At 32.5% G+C, this 19,416-nt stretch overlaps 1 protein-coding gene across 1 annotated transcript in view; it reads right to left on the bottom strand.

Annotated features, from left to right (window-relative positions):
- The window catches only part of LOC145248918 (uncharacterized), a 424,846-nt gene that overhangs the window by 50,796 nt on the left and 354,634 nt on the right, over nucleotides 1–19,416 (bottom strand). Inside the window, exons 40-45 of the mRNA XM_080110703.1 lie at nucleotides 18,188–18,298; nucleotides 15,016–15,153; nucleotides 11,784–11,961; nucleotides 10,043–10,264; nucleotides 3,481–3,758; nucleotides 120–248 (exon numbers count right to left, since the gene is read on the bottom strand). Of these exons, the coding sequence (XP_079966829.1) occupies nucleotides 120–248; nucleotides 3,481–3,758; nucleotides 10,043–10,264; nucleotides 11,784–11,961; nucleotides 15,016–15,153; nucleotides 18,188–18,298 (1,056 nt within the window). The remainder of the gene's footprint in view (nucleotides 1–119; nucleotides 249–3,480; nucleotides 3,759–10,042; nucleotides 10,265–11,783; nucleotides 11,962–15,015; nucleotides 15,154–18,187; nucleotides 18,299–19,416) is intronic.

Genomic DNA, 19,416 nt, shown 5'->3' with positions numbered 1-19,416 from the left:
AGAGAATTTATTAAATAATATCAATATCATATTTTTTTTCATTACGTTGTTTCGCATTTTTCAAGTTATGATTAACTAACTATACAGACGTTTGTAAATAAAACTAGGAACTGACTTACCCCCGGAAATATAATTCGATACAATTATGGTATGGTTGGAAAACTTTGGTTGTAACCAGTCAAGTTTGGCCCATCTAGATTCCACTTTTATTTGAGCTTGAGGACACATCTCTACTGTCGGAAAATGATCTGAAAGAAGAAAAGTATACAGTACTCTGTGCGCATGACTATATATATATATATATATATATATATATATATATATATATATATATATATATATATATCTGGGAGAATTATATATATATATATATATATATATATGATTACTTCATTTAATCACATAAATTAATATACTAAAGTATGATTTATGCGAAAACTTGAAGTATTTATTTCAACAGTGCTCAATACATAGGTAGAGCGAGGTAGTAAGTTATAAAAATATATATGGCAAGTAAACTATACAGAATATTCCGCGTTTCGTCCACGCTAGGATTTTCCAGGCTTATGCGAAGAATTGTGGTTATTTCCTGTTTTTATTTACGCACATTGTATTGAGTTTTTAGTTAGCCAATCATATTCCTAGTTTCCATCGCTCCCTTCCTAATCAGCCAATGGGCAGCCACTTAAAATAGTTCAGATCACTAGATATCTCCTCTTCCCTCTAAAAAAGCACACACAAAGGAAGAATTGCACCCAAGGTCAACTGGGCCTTTGTGCTGTAAGTGCCTGCCAATTGGCTGATTAGAAAGGGAGCGGCGGAAACTAGGAAGCTGATTGGCTAACTAAAAACTAAATAGAAGGTGCGTATATAAAAACGCGAGACAACAAAAACTCTTCGTATAAACCTGACGAATCCTAGCATGGATGAAACGCGGAATATTCTGTGTAGCTTAATTGCCATATATATTTTTATAACTTACTCTCTCTCTCTCTCTCTCTATATATATATATATATATATATATATATATATATAGCGTGTATTTAGGCACCAATTTATAATTAAAGCAGACATTGTGAGAAAACAACAGAAAGTTTCTGCTTAGTAGTATTTTATTATCCATCCCCGATTTTTCGTATTATCTTTTTCTTATAAACATCGAACGTATGAATGTATGGTCGAAGCATTTTTTTTTCTTCTCGGAGTGTCAGCGGTTTTAACTTTTCGTGAAACCGTCTTCACATCATCAGAAATGTGTGTTAGTTTCTTTAAGGAATCATGGGATGATTTATTTTCATCATACGTTCGATAATAATACGGAAAAGGGGAAAAACATAAAAAGGTATCACTAAACAGAAGTGTTTTGTTCCTTTTCTCAATGTTTGCCTTTATATATATATATATATATATATATATATATATATATATATATACATATATATATTATATATATACATATATATAATATCTGCCTTTATATATATATATATACATGTATATATATATATGTATATATTATATATATATACATATATATATATATAATATTTGCCTTTATATATATATATATATATATATATATATATATATATATATATATATCGGACGCTAGTTACCATTTGACTTATAATTATGTTTATTATTTTTACCATTATGGGATATTTTTTCCCGTCTATAAAAAGCAAAAGTTATAACCCGTTTGCTTACAATCAGTATTTTATGCTAAAGCGATGGCTAAATAAAGTTAAATTTGTGCTTATTTTTACAAGAAATATTAGTCAGTGTTAATGCCTAACTGTTCCTCAAACGGGTATACTCATTGATATTTCGCTCCACGTTAACATAAAAAAACATTCCTACAAAATGTCAGCCAGATTGGCGCAGTAATTTCTGAAAAAAAACATTGAACTGCAATACACATATTGTTATGACTTTGACATATAGGCGTTGATGGCAGTAAAGTTTTTAACGACATAGACTGACGACCTTGGTGTTCGAAGTTCGAGTCTAGTTCTTTTACAAAGTATTTTTGTTTAGGATGTTGTCACGCTTTCTGGTTGTCTTGCCCTAAGTACCTGATGAATTTGTAGAGAGAATTTTTACTAGGGAAATATTGAGGAGAATGATTCAATAATATAATCCTCATATTAATACGATATGATGATGATTTAACATGTTATTATGATTTATTTGTAACTTTCTATCAGATTATCAAAACATCATTCATATTTATCACTCTAGCCATCTATATATCTATAAAGGTGAAAGTGTCTGTCTGTGTGTGTACATTTCACTACACAATAACTCTGTCGATTTTCAGTCTACACACTCGAACTTTGATATATAGAGAAGTGAGATTTGGGAGAATCTTTGTAAACAGTTTTCCGCCAGAAATTTGGCTATTACGAACTCAAAGTCTAACGATTTGACCTTTGAAAACTCTACCAAACTTCTCCATAAATTTTGGGTTGAAACACATGAAAATTAAGATATTGGCTCCTTGAACATAGAGCTAACTTAATAATTTTATTTGAGCCCAAAACAATACATGGTAAGGGGTTATAATAGGGATCAAAGTTAAAAAAACTTTTAACCTCTGCGGTCTCTACCAAATTACTCAGACAATTTCTTGCCTAAACATTTTAAATGTTACATAAAGAGTATTCAGAGATAGGGCAAGCTTTTTTATTGGTTTGGGTTGAAAATATGATCTACCAATAAATAAATGTATGTATGTATGTATGTTTGCATGTCTGCCTAAAACTTTCGACAGTGGCGACTGATTTTCACAAGATCAGTATCGTTTTTAAGATCGATCATTCAAACGACAAATACCGAAAAATTGGCTTAAAGCATTCATTTCTGAACCCTCAACTGGGTACTTATCTACATGGAGGGGTCGCTGTTTCGTCGATATTTTCGAAAGTTATACCCTCTTTTCGATTGTCTAACCTTAATTTAAACCTACGTCATCTCCGGTTTGGCGGTGATCGTAACAGCAAAGACGTAACGTTTTTTTCTCCGTTCTTTTCCTCCTTCGCGGTACGGGTTGGAGCCTACCTTCTAATACCAATTTCTTGTCTTTTTTTTTTTTTTGCTCAACACACACTTTCAAACACTGGGGAACGCCGGGCATCCATGCTAGTATATAGTATTATCACCAATGTTGATCCGGAAAAGACACTACCGACCTGGTTGGGAAATCTTGCTCCAGCCTGCATATTGTCCTGATTATCATTTATTTCGAGAATTAGAATTTGTTAGACTTTTTCACTTCCGGTTTTTATTATCTATTCCGCTGGATAATTAAGAATGGTCAAGTAAACAAGGACGCAATTCTAAACATTGACGTTATCTGACATGAATACATTAATCAGAATAGACTATATCTTGCTTGTTACCGTGCCTCGTTTCTAGAACAGAATTTGTAAGTAAAAAAAAAAAAACAGAAAATATTGGCTTTAACCAAAGTTGCTTACTTCTATCAGATGCTGTACAGTTCGGGTTTAGTTCGCACATTCCCTTACAGATTTCTGATGGAAACACAAGGAGGATATTGGCCATATTCAAGAGGTTGCGATAAAAATCGAGGTGAACGTCTGGGAGAACTTCGCTTACATCATTCCAAATATTTTTCACTTTTTCTTCTGTCAACGTGCTTTTTAATAGAACAAGTCGACTAATTCTACCAGCAAAATTTGATGGCGTTACGCTAGTACAAGATGCATCTATGTTTCCAGCAGGGACGATAACTCCACTGAAATGAAAATCCAAATTAATGATCGCAATAGTAGAAAAAATAAAATAAAGAACTAAATATAATAGTAAAGTTTTACAACGACAACCTATATCATAACATCTACATTTTTAGAACTGAAAAACATGTAGAATTATGCATATTAAAATATGGAGATTAAATTACAAGAACAAACCTTAATTATATTTTTAAAATGTTTTTCTACGTTCTGGGCAGATTTCTGAGGTTTGCAGCCTCGTCGTCCTTTTTCGTTTACATCTTACATATTATTTACCATTAATTTTCTTTTTCACCTCAATCATTAAAATTAAACAATGCATTACGGGAAGAAAGGGCGACAACCAATGAAGTCATACGTAAGGCAGAGTACAGATGATCACTACTCAATACCATTCATGCCAAATAGTTAAAGTTTGTCGGCCATTTAATGTGGACGGACGGTTGAAAAAATGGTTGATGTTATAAAAAAAACCACCGGAAAAAAGAGCAGAGAAAGACAATTAGTGATCTCATCAGAATGACTGAATGCAGAGAGGACTGGAGATTCATGATCGTCGATGTCTTCATTAATAGAGCAGATATCTGAAGTAAAGAAATTTTAAGAATAATGCTTTCACTACTTAAACACAGTTCAACGTGCGATATAAATGTCCTGTAAAATTGTCCAGGACAATCGATACAACATTGGAAACTATACTATATAAAATATAAATATATACTATATATATATTATATAAATATATATTGTATATATTATATATATACATGTAATATATATATATATATATATATATATATAGTATACTATATAAAATATAAATATATACTATATATATTATATAAATACATATATATATGTGTTATATAGTATATAAACTATACTATATAAAATACAAAAATATACTATATATATTATATAAATGTATATGTGTTATATAGTATATATATTATACTATATGAAATATAAAAATATACTATATATATATAAATATATATATTATATAAATATATATATGTAGTATATAAACGATACTATAGAAAATATAAAAATATATCATATATATTATATGATACATATATATATATATCATATATATAGTATATAAACTATATTATATAAAAGACAAAATATAAATATATATATATATATATATATAAAAATACTACAAGTTTTATTTTTCTTAACACTTATTTGCCCCAAACTAAGCATATTGCCACGAAGACGTTTGTATCAACTGTTTGCAGCATGCTTACAGTGGCACAATGAAAGGAGTTGAGAAGCGGAACGTCAGTTTGCATTTACATTTCTACATGTTCGCATAGCAAGTGAAGGGAAATAGCAATGTAAATTCCAAACGTAAATTTCAAGGATAGAACCTATTAGAGTCGAAAGCTTTCCGGAATCTAGGGACCTCTAAACCGAAGGTGTGAGATTTTACTGTTTACTAAATTAGTTGAGTGGGTGGGGAGTTACGTTGAGGGCAACAAGTGCTACAAGATCGTTAGTTCACATTCCTGTAAAGTACTAAGACAGACTCAGGAATGAAACAGTGGTGCGATAGGATGTACGCTGGAGATTGGTTAGTCCTGGGGGACATATCGGATTGAAGACGTTTTTTTGGTTTATGTCTAAGTTGTAGAGACTAGTTTTCGATGCATCGATCCAGATGTAGTAATACTTGATGCCTGAGTGGATGTTGATTTGTTGCGATGTATGCTACTAGCAGTTGGGGGAAGTTCTCTAGCACGGTAGATAGAGTTTACTTTTGAAGACACTAGCAATATTTCAGTGTATTTATTTCATTTATGTTTCCTGTGGATGTTAAACCGGGGAGTTTGAACGGTAACTGCTCAGGTAAACTCTTATTCATCATGGCAAGTAGTGATTGAAAAAGTTTCTTGGAAAAGAAAAGTAGCTTAGACTTCGAAGCATTAAATATTACTGCCTCTTTAGGTCACCATACCACTACAGTCTCGACGTCATTTTCTATGTTTTTAAACACTGTCTTAGATATGTGTACGGTCGTTTTCCTTTCATGTCTATTATAGAGTAGAGTTTCATTATGAAACATATTCAATTATATGTGGAAGATTACTGATAAATCTCTGTAGGCAAAATATTTGTTTTGGAATCAGAAACTATTATGCAAGACATTAGTGTGGCGATTACTGTCCTTCTCGAAACTACAAAAAATACTTTTCTTTTGTTTTATTTTCTAATTAACGGCTTAACATTTTGAATCGAAAGAAAAATTATCGCATTCAGAAAACTAGAATCATGCGCCCTACGGATCCAAATTCTAATATTCCATCACTATTGATTAATTTATTTAAATCGCTGCGAAGGTGGTTTCAAAAGTAAAACGCCCTATTTTAAAACTCACAAACTAAAAGGTTGGCAAGCTCTAAATACAAGCGTTGTACCATTAAAACGAGCGGCATTTTGTACTCCGGAATTTATTTTCTTACATAGTAAGCACGAGTCTTAGTGCATTTTTGTCAGCATATATTGCGTGCTTTGGCACTCACATCTCTATCGCCACTCTGAAATCGACGAACCTATGCCAAAACTGTGTTGACATCAACTGCAACGGCTTTGTAAATGTTTAGCAGGAACCGGAAAACGTTGTTCGGTTCAATTTTTCCTGCATGGAGGAATTCAATGAGATATGTCTGCTTCTAACACACGGTAATGACATTGGTTGCTTTCTTAAAATCTCATACCGTCAATATCTCCAACAGAGATCAAACGTTTAGGTCATGAATTCATAGATTCAGCCATCATTACAATTTAATTTGCAATTGACTTTAATCTATAAAATATAGAGCATTACTTTTGTAACGTCCATCACATCATCGCCTATGTTTAAACAAGCTCGAAACATGACGTCAATCATAAATTTTTGGTTACGCAAAAGCTATAATTATTCTGTTACGGTTATGGTTACTATTTATGGTTATGGTGACTATTTATGGATAGTTTTTATTTCTAAAGTGGTCCTAGACATGACCTTAAACTATATCCGATGGTAAGGCCCCAGCTTGCGGACATTGGAGAGTGTGGGGCCACCCTTTAATTGCCATTGCTCCCAGGTCCACTCTCACCAGGAGTGGTAGTATCTCTTAGGGTCCCAACTATGGGTTGAATAGAAACAGACTTGAAAAATATATATATATTCTATTAAAACATAATTCTTTAAAATAACTGGATTTGGCATGAAATGAGCTGAAAAGGGTTGATATGCCGTAAAACAAAAACAACCAACCAACCTTTCTAAAAGTACTTAAATAATCTTTTGCTTTGAAATTACATACAAACAGTAATGCGTTTAAAACATTGTGACTGGCGGAAAAAATGGGACTGACAGCCGTCAAAGGCTTTATCTATACAAGATTGTTTAGATTCGGTATTTGGGTTTGTATAATACCTCAACAAGCTCGACGTTCGTATCTTGCACTGTTCCTAGTAAGGTTTGAGCAATTTGTTGCATCTCTTAGCCTGACGGTGATATTCTGGAGCGTAACCATACAAGGGAAAATAGGGTTTTTCAATCGTATTAGAGGAAATGCGAGGTGCCTTCAACAAGTTTTCAGACTATTTCCCCACAAAAAAATAAATAAATAAAGGAAGACGTATAGATACATGGCGGTCCTTATCCATGAAATTTTTCATTTGACCAATCAACTGTGGTGTTCTGATTTCCCACGCTTCTCATCATTTCCAACAAAATCCTTGCCTTCCTTGAATCCTCTATACCACGGAAAACCTGATATGTGATTATTGAAAGATAGTCACAAAGCAGTTTAAAACATTCCATAGGTTTCTGTGGCATTTTTTCTAAGTTTAAAACATAATTTTATTGCATATTATTATTCTAAAGTGCCCTCACGTCAAAATTGCATTTTTGAAATTCACCAGCTGTGACAATCAGGATTTAGTAGGGTATTTTCTAATTCCTGTCGTAGCTGTTCATTTAAACAAAAAAATCCTAAAAAATGGCCAGTCATCTCATAAGCAGCATATTTATTAATATACTAGCAAAAGTATGCGTCGTTGACTCGGTTCAAAAACAGCCTACAGAAAATGGACTCGGATTTAAGAAAGTGTGATAGGTTATGAAAAGGAAGGGTTGTAAATAGATAGCTGCGAATTTTGGTGTATCAAAACCAAAGCAAAATATGATGAAAGTACAAATAAAATAGATACACCCCATAATTTATTATACCATACCTGTTCACACTGAAACACTTATCACAATATTCTGTGGCTCTATATTAAAAAACCTTGTTAAACTTTGTGACATATTTCCATTCTATGGAGGTCAGGCGCGAACGAACAACCCAGAATTTTATTATACCATATTTCTTCAAACTGAAACATAATTATAAAAGTACACTTACGCAGATATATATGAAAACTCTTTATTAAAGTGTGTGCCTATTTCCATTTTAAGGAGGACAGGCGCGAACGCAGACCCCACAAATTCATTATACCATCCCTATTTAAGTTAAAACATACTTATTAAAGTATTCTTATGTACATCTATATCAAAAACACTTGTAAACGTTTTTTTTTTAATTTTTTAATTTTTTATTTCCATTCTTTGTGGACCAGGCGCGAACGCAGACCCCACAATTTTAATGAACCACCGTTCTGGCAGATAAAACATACCCATTCCTGTGTCTCGATACATCTTTTATCATTATATGTAATCAGTTTTTTTTTTTAATAGTCAACCATATAGGAGCCTACTCGTGACCAGACACACACACCCACACACACATATACACACATTCAGCTTTATATTATAGATATAGTAGCGTATTCGTGACCACACACACACACACACACACACACACATTCAGCTTTATAGTATAGATATACTGAATTTTCAAAAGTCTTCGACAATTTGAAATGCATGTACATAAAAGTCTGAAACTTATTAAAGGCACCTCGTACATCTAGGAAAAGGAGGCTTTGTTGAAAACTGGAACTGGATAGAGAGAGCAGTTGGCATTATGAGGCAATTTTCTTGTTATTGTATAATAAACGAAACACCTGCTTTCGATTCTTTTGTCATAAGCCAGCAAGAAGTAGTAAGGCACTAAAAACTCATGTGAATGCTGATATCAACGCACAGAGAACTTGAATGTCTACTTAAATACTTATTTGAAATTGGTATATTTAGGCAGCGTTTTTTCGTTCAAGCAAATATTATTTACTACAACGGAGACACTTTGCTTTATGATTCTTTTTTTTTTTTTTTTTTTTCGATTTTGCGTATAATCTTTTTTATATCAAAATTAAAAATATTAATAAACCTTTGATCATTGTTGCTGTCACGAGCGCTTTCTATTCGTCCACGAATCATCTTCATGTGCTGAAGTTAATTCTAAAATGTCTTGCGTAGTTCGTAGTGGATTGATTTTTGTTAACAGTTTACACGAATCTGCTGATTTTATTACTTGAGCTTTTAATCGACCTATAATTTTAATCGACTTTTCATCGACTCTATATATTTTAACTTATCATCAGCTAACGCTGTTTCCTATATATTTTAGTTTCCACTTTTAATTTTCATTTTCGCTCCAACACCTGAAGATGATTTGTGGATGAATCGAAAGCGCTCGTGACTGCTACAATTATGGAGCCTTTATTAATATTTTTGCTTTTGATATAAAAAAGATTATACGAAAAATCGAAAAATACAAAATAAAAATCATAAAATAAAATATCTCCGTTACATTTAATAATATTTGCTTTATTGAATACTTATTATATACTATTCTCTCTGTACATGGGGTTTGTAAGGATAACCTGGCAGAAGGATACGTTTTCCTACAAGTAAACGCTGACTAAATATTCAAAATCACATAGTATTTTCGGCCTAAATAATATCTCCTCGTTATGGTTCACACACACTGGCTTGATTTCAGAAACATTGATTTAAACAAAGATTCTAATTAGAGATAACGAAATATAATAAACGTTTTCTTTTGAAGAGAGAGGGAAGGAAAAACATAGATGATAAATCTCGAGTATACGGCTCATCAAGGAGTATAACATTGAAAATTGGTTACTTTAGATATATTTTTACAACTGATGAATTAAAAAAAAAAAAAAACTGCCTGTTTCAACGCCACGATTAAAATAACTTCAACTGAATAGACGGTTAATCTGGACCCCCCCCCAAAAAAAAACTAAAAACAAAAAAACAAAACCATAAGCAATCATAACCAATCATCTTGGTCAGTCATGGTATTAACTCGATTAATTGACTTACTATTCTGGTAGTGTTCTGTCCTTTCCATATTCCTCGGTTATCACAATTTTAGAATCAACATGAACAGAAATATTGGAATCAGACCAATTAAGGAAAACATGGTGCCACCTCCCATCAATCAGATCAGGTAGAGTGAAGTTTTCGATTTCAGCAAATTTTATTATCAAACGATCTTTGTCGAACGACAACAGCTCCGTGATCTGTGATTTCCCATCTGGTTTACTGCAAATGACATTATAAAAGAAAAAAAAAACATTTAGGCATCTGAATATATATATATATATATATATATATATATATATATATATATATATATATATATATATATATTTATATATATATATATATATATGAAACATAGATTTAAGTATTTTATTACTAGCGGAAACTGAGGAAATTTCACAGGAGACTCTTTCATATGTAATATATTGGTGCTGGCATTCTGTAGATGATCAACGTAAATGGACAAGTCCTGATATCATTTTAGCTCTTTTGTTAAAAGTGCAAAAGTATTTATCTTAGCTAGCAGTGATATTCGGCCTATCACGGTAGCAACGAACGCGTAAATATAATATATGGATTTATGCAGATTTACTATATATTATTTTAGAGTCAGTTTTCTAACTATTCTCATATATTATAAAGTTGTGATTTAAAAAAAATATCCATATGACTTGAATGCATCAGCTTGAATCGAAACCGAAACCAAAACTTCTGAAGAATATATATATATATATATATATATATATATATATATATATATATCAGTTTAGTGGTTCAAGTAAAATTCTGGCAATCAAAATATGAACACATATATTCGAGTTAAGAATTTATTGTTTGACACAAGGAATATATAGATGGGAGTTATGTTAATTAATTGCCTTAATCCATATATATATATATATATATATATATATATATATATATATATATATATATATATATATTCACTTCAGGTTCTTCTTCATAAGCCCTGTGGTACCTATAATATGTGGTATGGTTGATATCCCCTTAAGATTCCAATTTCTTTTTATATCATACATGAGACCTTGATATTTGGTCTGTTTCTCCCTTTCAGCTCTGTTCAGACCTCCATAATTAGGGAGACTCACTTCAACCAAGGTTGCCACCCTCTCTTACTTATTCCATATAACTATGTAAGGTTTCACAACAGTGCACGGTCAGGTGAGATGTGAAGGCTTCATAGTCACTTACTTCGTCTTCAGATCTGGCGACATGCGCATTGTTAATAAGAATGTTGTTCCGCAGAAAAAAGGATGCCATCACTTAGCTTGCCCCAACTCTTCATTTTGATAGCTTTCCCGAAATTGAGGCATAATAGACTCCTATAATTCTGCTACTCTCTACCAGGAAATCTGCCACCACTACTCCGCCTTGGTTCTAGTAGACTGTAATCATTACCATGCTAGCGGAATTATGGAAATATAAAACAAAATGATTTTTAGTCACAGAAAAACATTTTTATACTATGAGAGACAACTCTAAATTTAACGGAAACACTGTCTCCATATTTTTTTTTTACGTTTTGTGTTGATCGTCCTATAGCTTTATGCAAAATAGTTAAGGCACCAAAGACATAAAATGAAAACACTAACGGAAACGCGGAATAACGAACAATGGTAGAAAAATAAACTCTTTCCAATTAATGTAACGGACAAAGTGCATTCATTCCTTGAGATAAAAAAAATCCTTTGTCAAAAAAAAAAAAATCAATACTAACTCTGTTCCATAAAGAACGACGCTTGTTGTTGATCCATCGTTCGAATAAGGCAGATCATGTTTGATCCAAAAGCTGAGGGAGAGAAAGTTCCGTGTGAGTTGACTCCACAGTGGCATCGGTGTTGGTCGTATGAAACCTTTCGTTATTGGGAATAAGAAATCCACATCGTACACCACATCTGTCAAGGATCGAATGGGGATCGAATATATAAAGAAGAATACAGAGGCGCGTAAATATTTTTAACGATATCGTTCATAATCGATTTCATTGAATTCTCTTGTCCGAATTAAATCGAACAAGAGAATTTGAAAAGATTTGAAAACAAAAAAAAATGAGATTCAATTAAAATTATGACATCACACTTATATATACAGCCAGGTAAGGCACGCGTGCACACACTCAAACACACGCACACACAAAAACACAAACATATATATATATATATATATATATATATATATGAAATACAATAGTGCAGTAAAGCATACTGTAAATATAAAGTCCAAATAAATATCAGTGTCAATATTTACAGCACGATTCCAGGCAGATAAAGAAAGCTCAATATGCGAAATAGACCAATACTATAAAAGGAAATTTTAAGATAAATTATGTATAATTACAACAAAATTTATCGTTTGAGCAAGAAGTAAAGATATCATTAAAGTATTTTTCTTAAGCAATAGATTTTAAATAAATGGAGTATCTCATCACAATATATATATATATATATATATATATATATATATATATATATATGGGTCGTTTTTTTGTTTATATCTGTTAGAAGCCCTGAGTAAAATTTGAAGAATAAAATATGTAGAAGCCAAAACTTCAACGCGAATTTTTTTTATAAAATAAACGAGTGTTTATTTTTTTAAGAAATATATTTTGGAGTGAAACTCCTTTGTCGGTCTTTTCTTCTCTCTTTTTCTTCGTCATGATGCCTAATGGAAGATAGTTCGATGAAGAGTCCACGTGATGTTGTTAAGTGCGAGGTTTTTATGAAGTTGGATAGGAACGTGTGGTCGCGCAAAGATTGACAAAGGAGTTTGACTCCAAAATATATTTAATTAAAATAAATACTCGTTTATTTTTTAAAAATTTCGCGTTTCAGTTTTGGCTTCAAACGTATTCACTACGTATTTTATTCTTCATATATATATATATATATATATATATATATATATATATATATATATATATATATAAACGGCGATATGTATATTTGTCTGTCTCCATATTTTCACACTCTATCCCCTCCGAAACTAAACGTCGCAGGACAGCTCTTGGGGCCTCAGATGATTGACATCTTTACGGGCCATTCTTTTATGACTTTTAGCTAGTTAAGTAAATTTAAAAGGGTCGCAAATGAATTAGAATTGAAAAAAAAATCGCTAGACATTTTGTGCATTTATCTTTGTTTACTTTAAATTTTTTATCGGTTTATATCCGTGTCACGTAGGAACAGTCTTAACGTCATCCGCTTTGAATACTACAGTTTTTATTGCCATTCTAGCTGATGGTACCTAAATACGTTTTTTTTAAACTTTTGAAATCACGAAATCTAGACAAATTAAAATATCATATTTAAGCACATATTACTTCCGGGTTAAGCTGGGTACCCTTCCTCTAGTAAATAATATATATATATATATATATATATATATATATATATATATATATATATATATATATAAATATACATATGTTTTTGTTTTAAATGGGGTTACTTTCAATGTATACCGTTTTCGTTTAACGGGTCTAGATTGTAATTTTAAAAGCATTCACCGTTAATTCATAGCCTCACGCCCCTAGAGCTGTCCTGCGACGTCTAGTTTCGGAGGGGATAGTGTGTGAAAGTATGAAAATATGGGGGGCAGACAGATATACATATAGCCGTTTATATATATATATATATATATATATATATATATATATATATAAACATATATGTACTACTGAGTCACAACCTATCAATGTCCAGAGGCGACAAGAAGATAAGGATCAATGTGTTGTTCAGATGAACGGTGAGATAGCATCGTGATGATCGGTAACGATGGTCGAAACCGTGTGGAATTAAAAGGATGAATGTACAAGAATTACTTTCCATTAGACTTGAAAACGACCATGCAGTTGAAAAAAAAAAGCTTCGATGATGTAGTAAAAATCAATCTAAGAAACGTTAATAAAAACGTGGAAAACTGGGATACGATGTTTCCAAATCGATCGCCAAGTGTATCTATGATCGCTGTTATTGATTTAAGTCAAATCATGCAGTACTCTGTTTTGAAACGTAATCTGCCGAAGAAGTCAGTATCAAACGTCCCAGACACATTGCAACCCGACCATATATGTTGTTCATGCAACAGAGCAAGTCTTCATAGGGATGATAGTGTGAACCACATTAGATCAACGATAAGAACCAACTAAACCAATTTCAAACAAGAGTTAGATCTAGCTATGCAGAAAGAAATCAGTTGCTCGTATTTCATATCTGCAGCAGAATTTCTAGAATGTAAAAGCCTGTTGAGCCATTTGCATGGCCAGAGGCAGACATTGAAAACGATTAAATTGAAGTCAGTTGATATCACATTTATTGTGTTCAACGAACAAGCAGTTTTGGAAATAAAACTTTGCTTTATTTATGAGTTTATAACTTAAGCTTTATTTATGAGCTTTTAACTTAAGCTTTATTTATGAGTTAACAACTTAAGCTTTATTAATGAGTTTATAACTTAAGCTTTATTTATGAGTTTATAGCTTAAGCTTTATTTATGAGTTTATAACTTAAGCTTTATTTATGAGTTTATAGCTTAAGCTTTATTTATGAGCTTATAACTTAAGCTTTATTTATGAGCTTATAACTTAAGCTTTATTTATGAGCTTATAACTTAAGCTTTATTTATGAGTTTATAACTTAAGCTTTATTTATGAGTTTATAACTTAAGCTTTATTAATGTGTCTATAACTTAAGCTTTATTTATGAGTTTATAACTTAAGCTTTATTTATGTGTTTATAACTTAAGCTTTATTTATGAGTTTATAACTTAAGCTTTATTTATGAGTTTATAACTTAAGCTTTATTTATGAGTTTATAACTTAAGCTTTATTTATGAGTTTTATTTAGTGTATAATTTATGAAAAACATTGTCAAGAAATGTGAAAACAAAATAAAAAGAAATGTATATTGATGTGTTTGATAGATGTTATAATTAGTGGGGGAGTGGTTTACCTTGTTTGCAATATTTACCAATTTTCCCAGTCGTGCATTTACAGAAGGCATGCTGTCCTTGTATTTCACAACCTGACGCACACCCCTTAAGTGTGTCACACGGGTTCAGAGTAATGTTACATCTTTCACCTCCGAATCCTGAAAAAAAAAAAGAAAGTGATTTTTGTTTTTAATTTGTATCTTATAACCTTTAGAAAATGCTCAAATCATAGTACCAGAAGGAGAAAAAAAGGTAATTAAAAGAATGGGCCATAAAAGCATCAAAATAAGTTAGAATAGATAATGACTGATCACTCTTTATGACCAGTCGTTTGATGGTTTTGTAATTGCTAGTATTTCACTAATGCGAGATCCTTCTACCACTTCAATAGATAGCTCACTTCTGATGCAATTCTCTATCTATATAAACGCCAGGTACATCCAATAATAGAGTATTGTAGTTACATCTGGGCAAGAGCAGCTAGAAGTAGCTTATTATGTCTTGACAGCGTTCAAAATAGACTTCGTAGCACAGTAGGGTATGCTCTTTTCTCTTCCCTGCAATCTCTTTCACACAGAAGAGACGTTGCGAGACTGTCTCTGGTTTATCAATATTTTCATGGCAAGTGCTCGTATGAGCTCCAATTCATAGTGTCCCTTCGCCAAACTTTTTTACGAGAAACACCCGTCTAGCTAAAACCGCTATCAATAATTTACCCCACTTTTTATCTGCGCCTAAATGTAAACGTAGATTCTATGAATAAATTTAATTTATGAAATTTCCACTCGATCTTTAATACGCAGCGATTGCGGCCAGTGATGTGCGACGGATTGGAGCCCAGCCAATCACTTATTATGAATATAACTATAACTATTCCTTTTATGAAATAAATAATTAAAAGTGTAGTATCTGTTTTCCACTCCGCAAATCATCTCAAGCTGAGACACTTTTAATTATTATTCAAAATCCTGGTTGCCCTTATTTGAGAGGCTGGAACTCCTCTGCACTAAGAGCTTACCTTGTTTCTTTTTTTTTTACATAGGTATCACCACTTATCAATGCCAAGAGGCCACTTGAGGATAAAGGATAAAGAGTGTACAGTAGAAATTGGACAATATAGTAACCGTTAGTAGTGGAGATTCGGTAAATTTGTAATCTTATATGGATCGGCTCATCAAAAACTTGTTTACGTTAGACTTGAAGACAACCATATTGTAGTCAGCTGGAAAGCAGGAAAACGGAAGACAATTACATAGGCGTGCCGTTCTAAGAAAGAGGCTTTGTTCATGGAATCTACGCTTAGGTTTAGGCACAGATAAAGAGTGGGGGAAACTAGTGATAGTGTTTTCTGCTAGACGAGTGTTCCTTGTGAAAGTTTGGCGAAGGGGGATCATAGAAAGGAGCTGAGCCGAGCACCTGCCATGAAAATAACGATACAGCAGAAACAAACTCGCAACATCTCTTCTGTGAGAAAGAGGTTGCAGGGAAGAGAAAAAGAAATCCTCCACAAGGATAGGAAGTCTATTTTTAACTCTATCAAGGCGGGCTCAGTCCTTTCTAACAGCTTCTGCCCAGATGTGGCAACAGTACTCCATTCTTGGACTACCTGTCTCTTATATAGATAGAGAATTGCATCAGCAGTGAGATATCTACTGGATCGATAGAAGGATCCCACCATTATTCCAGCGGCCTTGGCAACGGATTTAATGTATGTGATCCATTTAAGATCAGGAGTAAAGGTCAAGCCCAGAAGCTTGTCAAAACATGAGGCCTTCCCAAGACGAGAGCCGTTCATTTCAGTTGATGCCAGATGGGGATCAGAACGTTTATGATGTAAAGATAAAAGCTTGGTTTTAGATGCATTAAAAGTAACAAGCCACCTCTTTCTCCATTGTACCACTTTCTCAAGATCAGAGTAGAAAGAATCAGAGAACTTAGTCGTTTAAGGTCTTAGATGTGCTACCATAGATAGTAGTGTCATCAGCATAGATGTATACGAATGGTGTAAGGATGCGATTTGGAAGATCATTAATATAGATAAGGAAGAGAATTGGGCCCAGGATGGACCACTGAGGGACTCCAGCATTAATACTAAGAGCTTCTGATTTCTGCCCATCAACCACTACTCTTATGAACCTATCAGAGAGAAATGATTTAATAATTGAGAAGACATTTCCAGCTATACCGTAGCTGGAGATCTTGTGAAGTAAACCTTTATGCCATACTCTATCAGAGGCTTTTGATATGTCAAGAGCACTTGCCCTAGAAAGGTAGCCTCCGTCGAGAGATTCGCTAATCCTATGAGATATAACTGTGTAAGCATATCTGATGTAGATCTAGAAGAACGGAAACCATACTGAGTGCCACTAAGAAGGTTATTTTTGTTGAGATGGGTGATTACTACTCTATTTAACACAGATTCTAGCAACTTACTCATGACGCACAGGAGACTTATTGGTCTGTGCTAAGAGGGGGATGAGCAATCACCTAAATTCTTAAATACGAGGCATACTGATGAGATTCTCCAGGGTGATGGGAAGCAATTCTGCTTAAGAACACGTTTAAACAGTATTCTAAGGATGGGCGCAAGTTCTAGTTGAAGTCTTTTGAGTACTATAATTAGAATATTGTCAGGGCCGGTTGCTTTACTGGAATTATGGTTTTTGATTTGGGTTCATGTAGAGGCCAGTAAATAGAAATAAATTATTAGGAGTCACTTTTCTTTCATTGTAACAGGATAGTTTGCACTGTCAACATTATTTTACGATATATTGATCCTACGGGGTTCTGATGATACTGTCGCTGTTGTTTTTTTTTTTTTTTTTTAGTTTCCCATTTGATTATTTTACTCTAATTCTTTCTCTATCTTTATTAGAATACAGATGTTTCGCTGTTTGTCTTTGGCTTTTGAATTTCTAATAATAATTGCAAGAATATTGTAAGCCAATAAGAAATATTGCTGTGGATCGATCGTTTCGATATCCGTGCGAGAACATCTTCATGTTACGTTACGGGAAAATAACTCAAAGATGGCGCGACTACATGACATTTATAAGACGAGCTGCAACTCGTCGTGAGTAACACTGCACATTGCACAATATTTCAATAAAACCAATCACATAAATGAAATAAAAACTAAAATAATTCTAAATCGTTGAAGCGAATGATTAAATAATCTAAGTTAAAACTTACCAACGAGACAAATGCATTTCGCTTTGTTACCTTGGACCTGACAAAATCCACCGTTCTCGCATGTCGTCGGCGTACAGGGTGAACGATTCTGGCAACCAATTCCGCCAAAACCTTAGTAATGTAAAAAATATAATAGAAAACAAAATTGAGAATGCGCTGGCTAAATAGATTAAAAGAGTTATACAAAAAGAATAGTTTATTGGTGCAGAAATCTTTATACAGTAAGCATTATTATTGTCGTCGAACCCACAGAGAATCTGCAATGGATGCTAGGTTTTCTTCATATCAATACTGGCCAATATGTTTATCCTTTAGTGTAGATATGTAATTAGTGACTTATTTGCTCTGATCATCATGTGTTACATTTTTTTAATGTTATAATCTGTGTTAATAAAGAATTACATCCAACTGGTCGGCTGCTAATTAACCTCTAGCTGAACAATTTTGAATATATATTTTCAGAGTATATTAATATAGATTAATATAGATAAATATAAGAATCACGTACGAAACAAGACCTTTTAAATCACACGCACACACACGCACACACACGTGTGTGTTTGAGTTTATATATATATATATATATGTGTGTGTGTGTGAACTTTAAAAAGATGTCTACATATATACATATATATTTACTTTTATGAATTATTATTGCGTACATAATTTTATTAATTATCATTACGTACATAAAAATATACATATGAACGTCATAATAATTAAGAAAAATAAATTCACAAATACGTTTCATGAAAAATAAGTGCGATACATTCATATATATATATATATATATATATATATATATATATATATGAATAACAAGAAGAGCTTATAACTTTTTATAAAACTACTAAGGTAGTTGAAATAATATAAATAACAATGTTTTAAAGTTGTTAATATCGCTAAAAAAACGCCAACAACAGATCGCCCATACGACAGTCTGAGCTTCTAGCCTTATGGTATACGGCTGCTGCTATGCGGGCAGTGGATTTACAATGTTTTGATATTGTCCAAATATCTAATTCCATTTTTTTTACACGTACGCTAATGGTAATTTGTATATGACTTCCAAATATGCCCAAAATAAGATAGGAAGCATTTAATCATCCACATACAGTAATGTTTCGCTGTTTCACAGCTCATCAGTGCGGCTAGACAAGCAATACATATACACATAAATATATAAAACATATATACACACAAACACACACGTATATATATATATATAT

The sequence above is a fragment of the Euprymna scolopes genome, chromosome 27, assembly GCF_053919585.1.
Source record: "Euprymna scolopes isolate OS-2025 chromosome 27, ASM5391958v1, whole genome shotgun sequence".
In the NCBI taxonomy this organism is placed as follows: domain Eukaryota; kingdom Metazoa; phylum Mollusca; class Cephalopoda; order Sepiida; family Sepiolidae; genus Euprymna; species Euprymna scolopes.
Note: the sequence above shows the minus strand (reverse complement) of the source record. Positions and strands in the feature narration are given on the sequence as shown.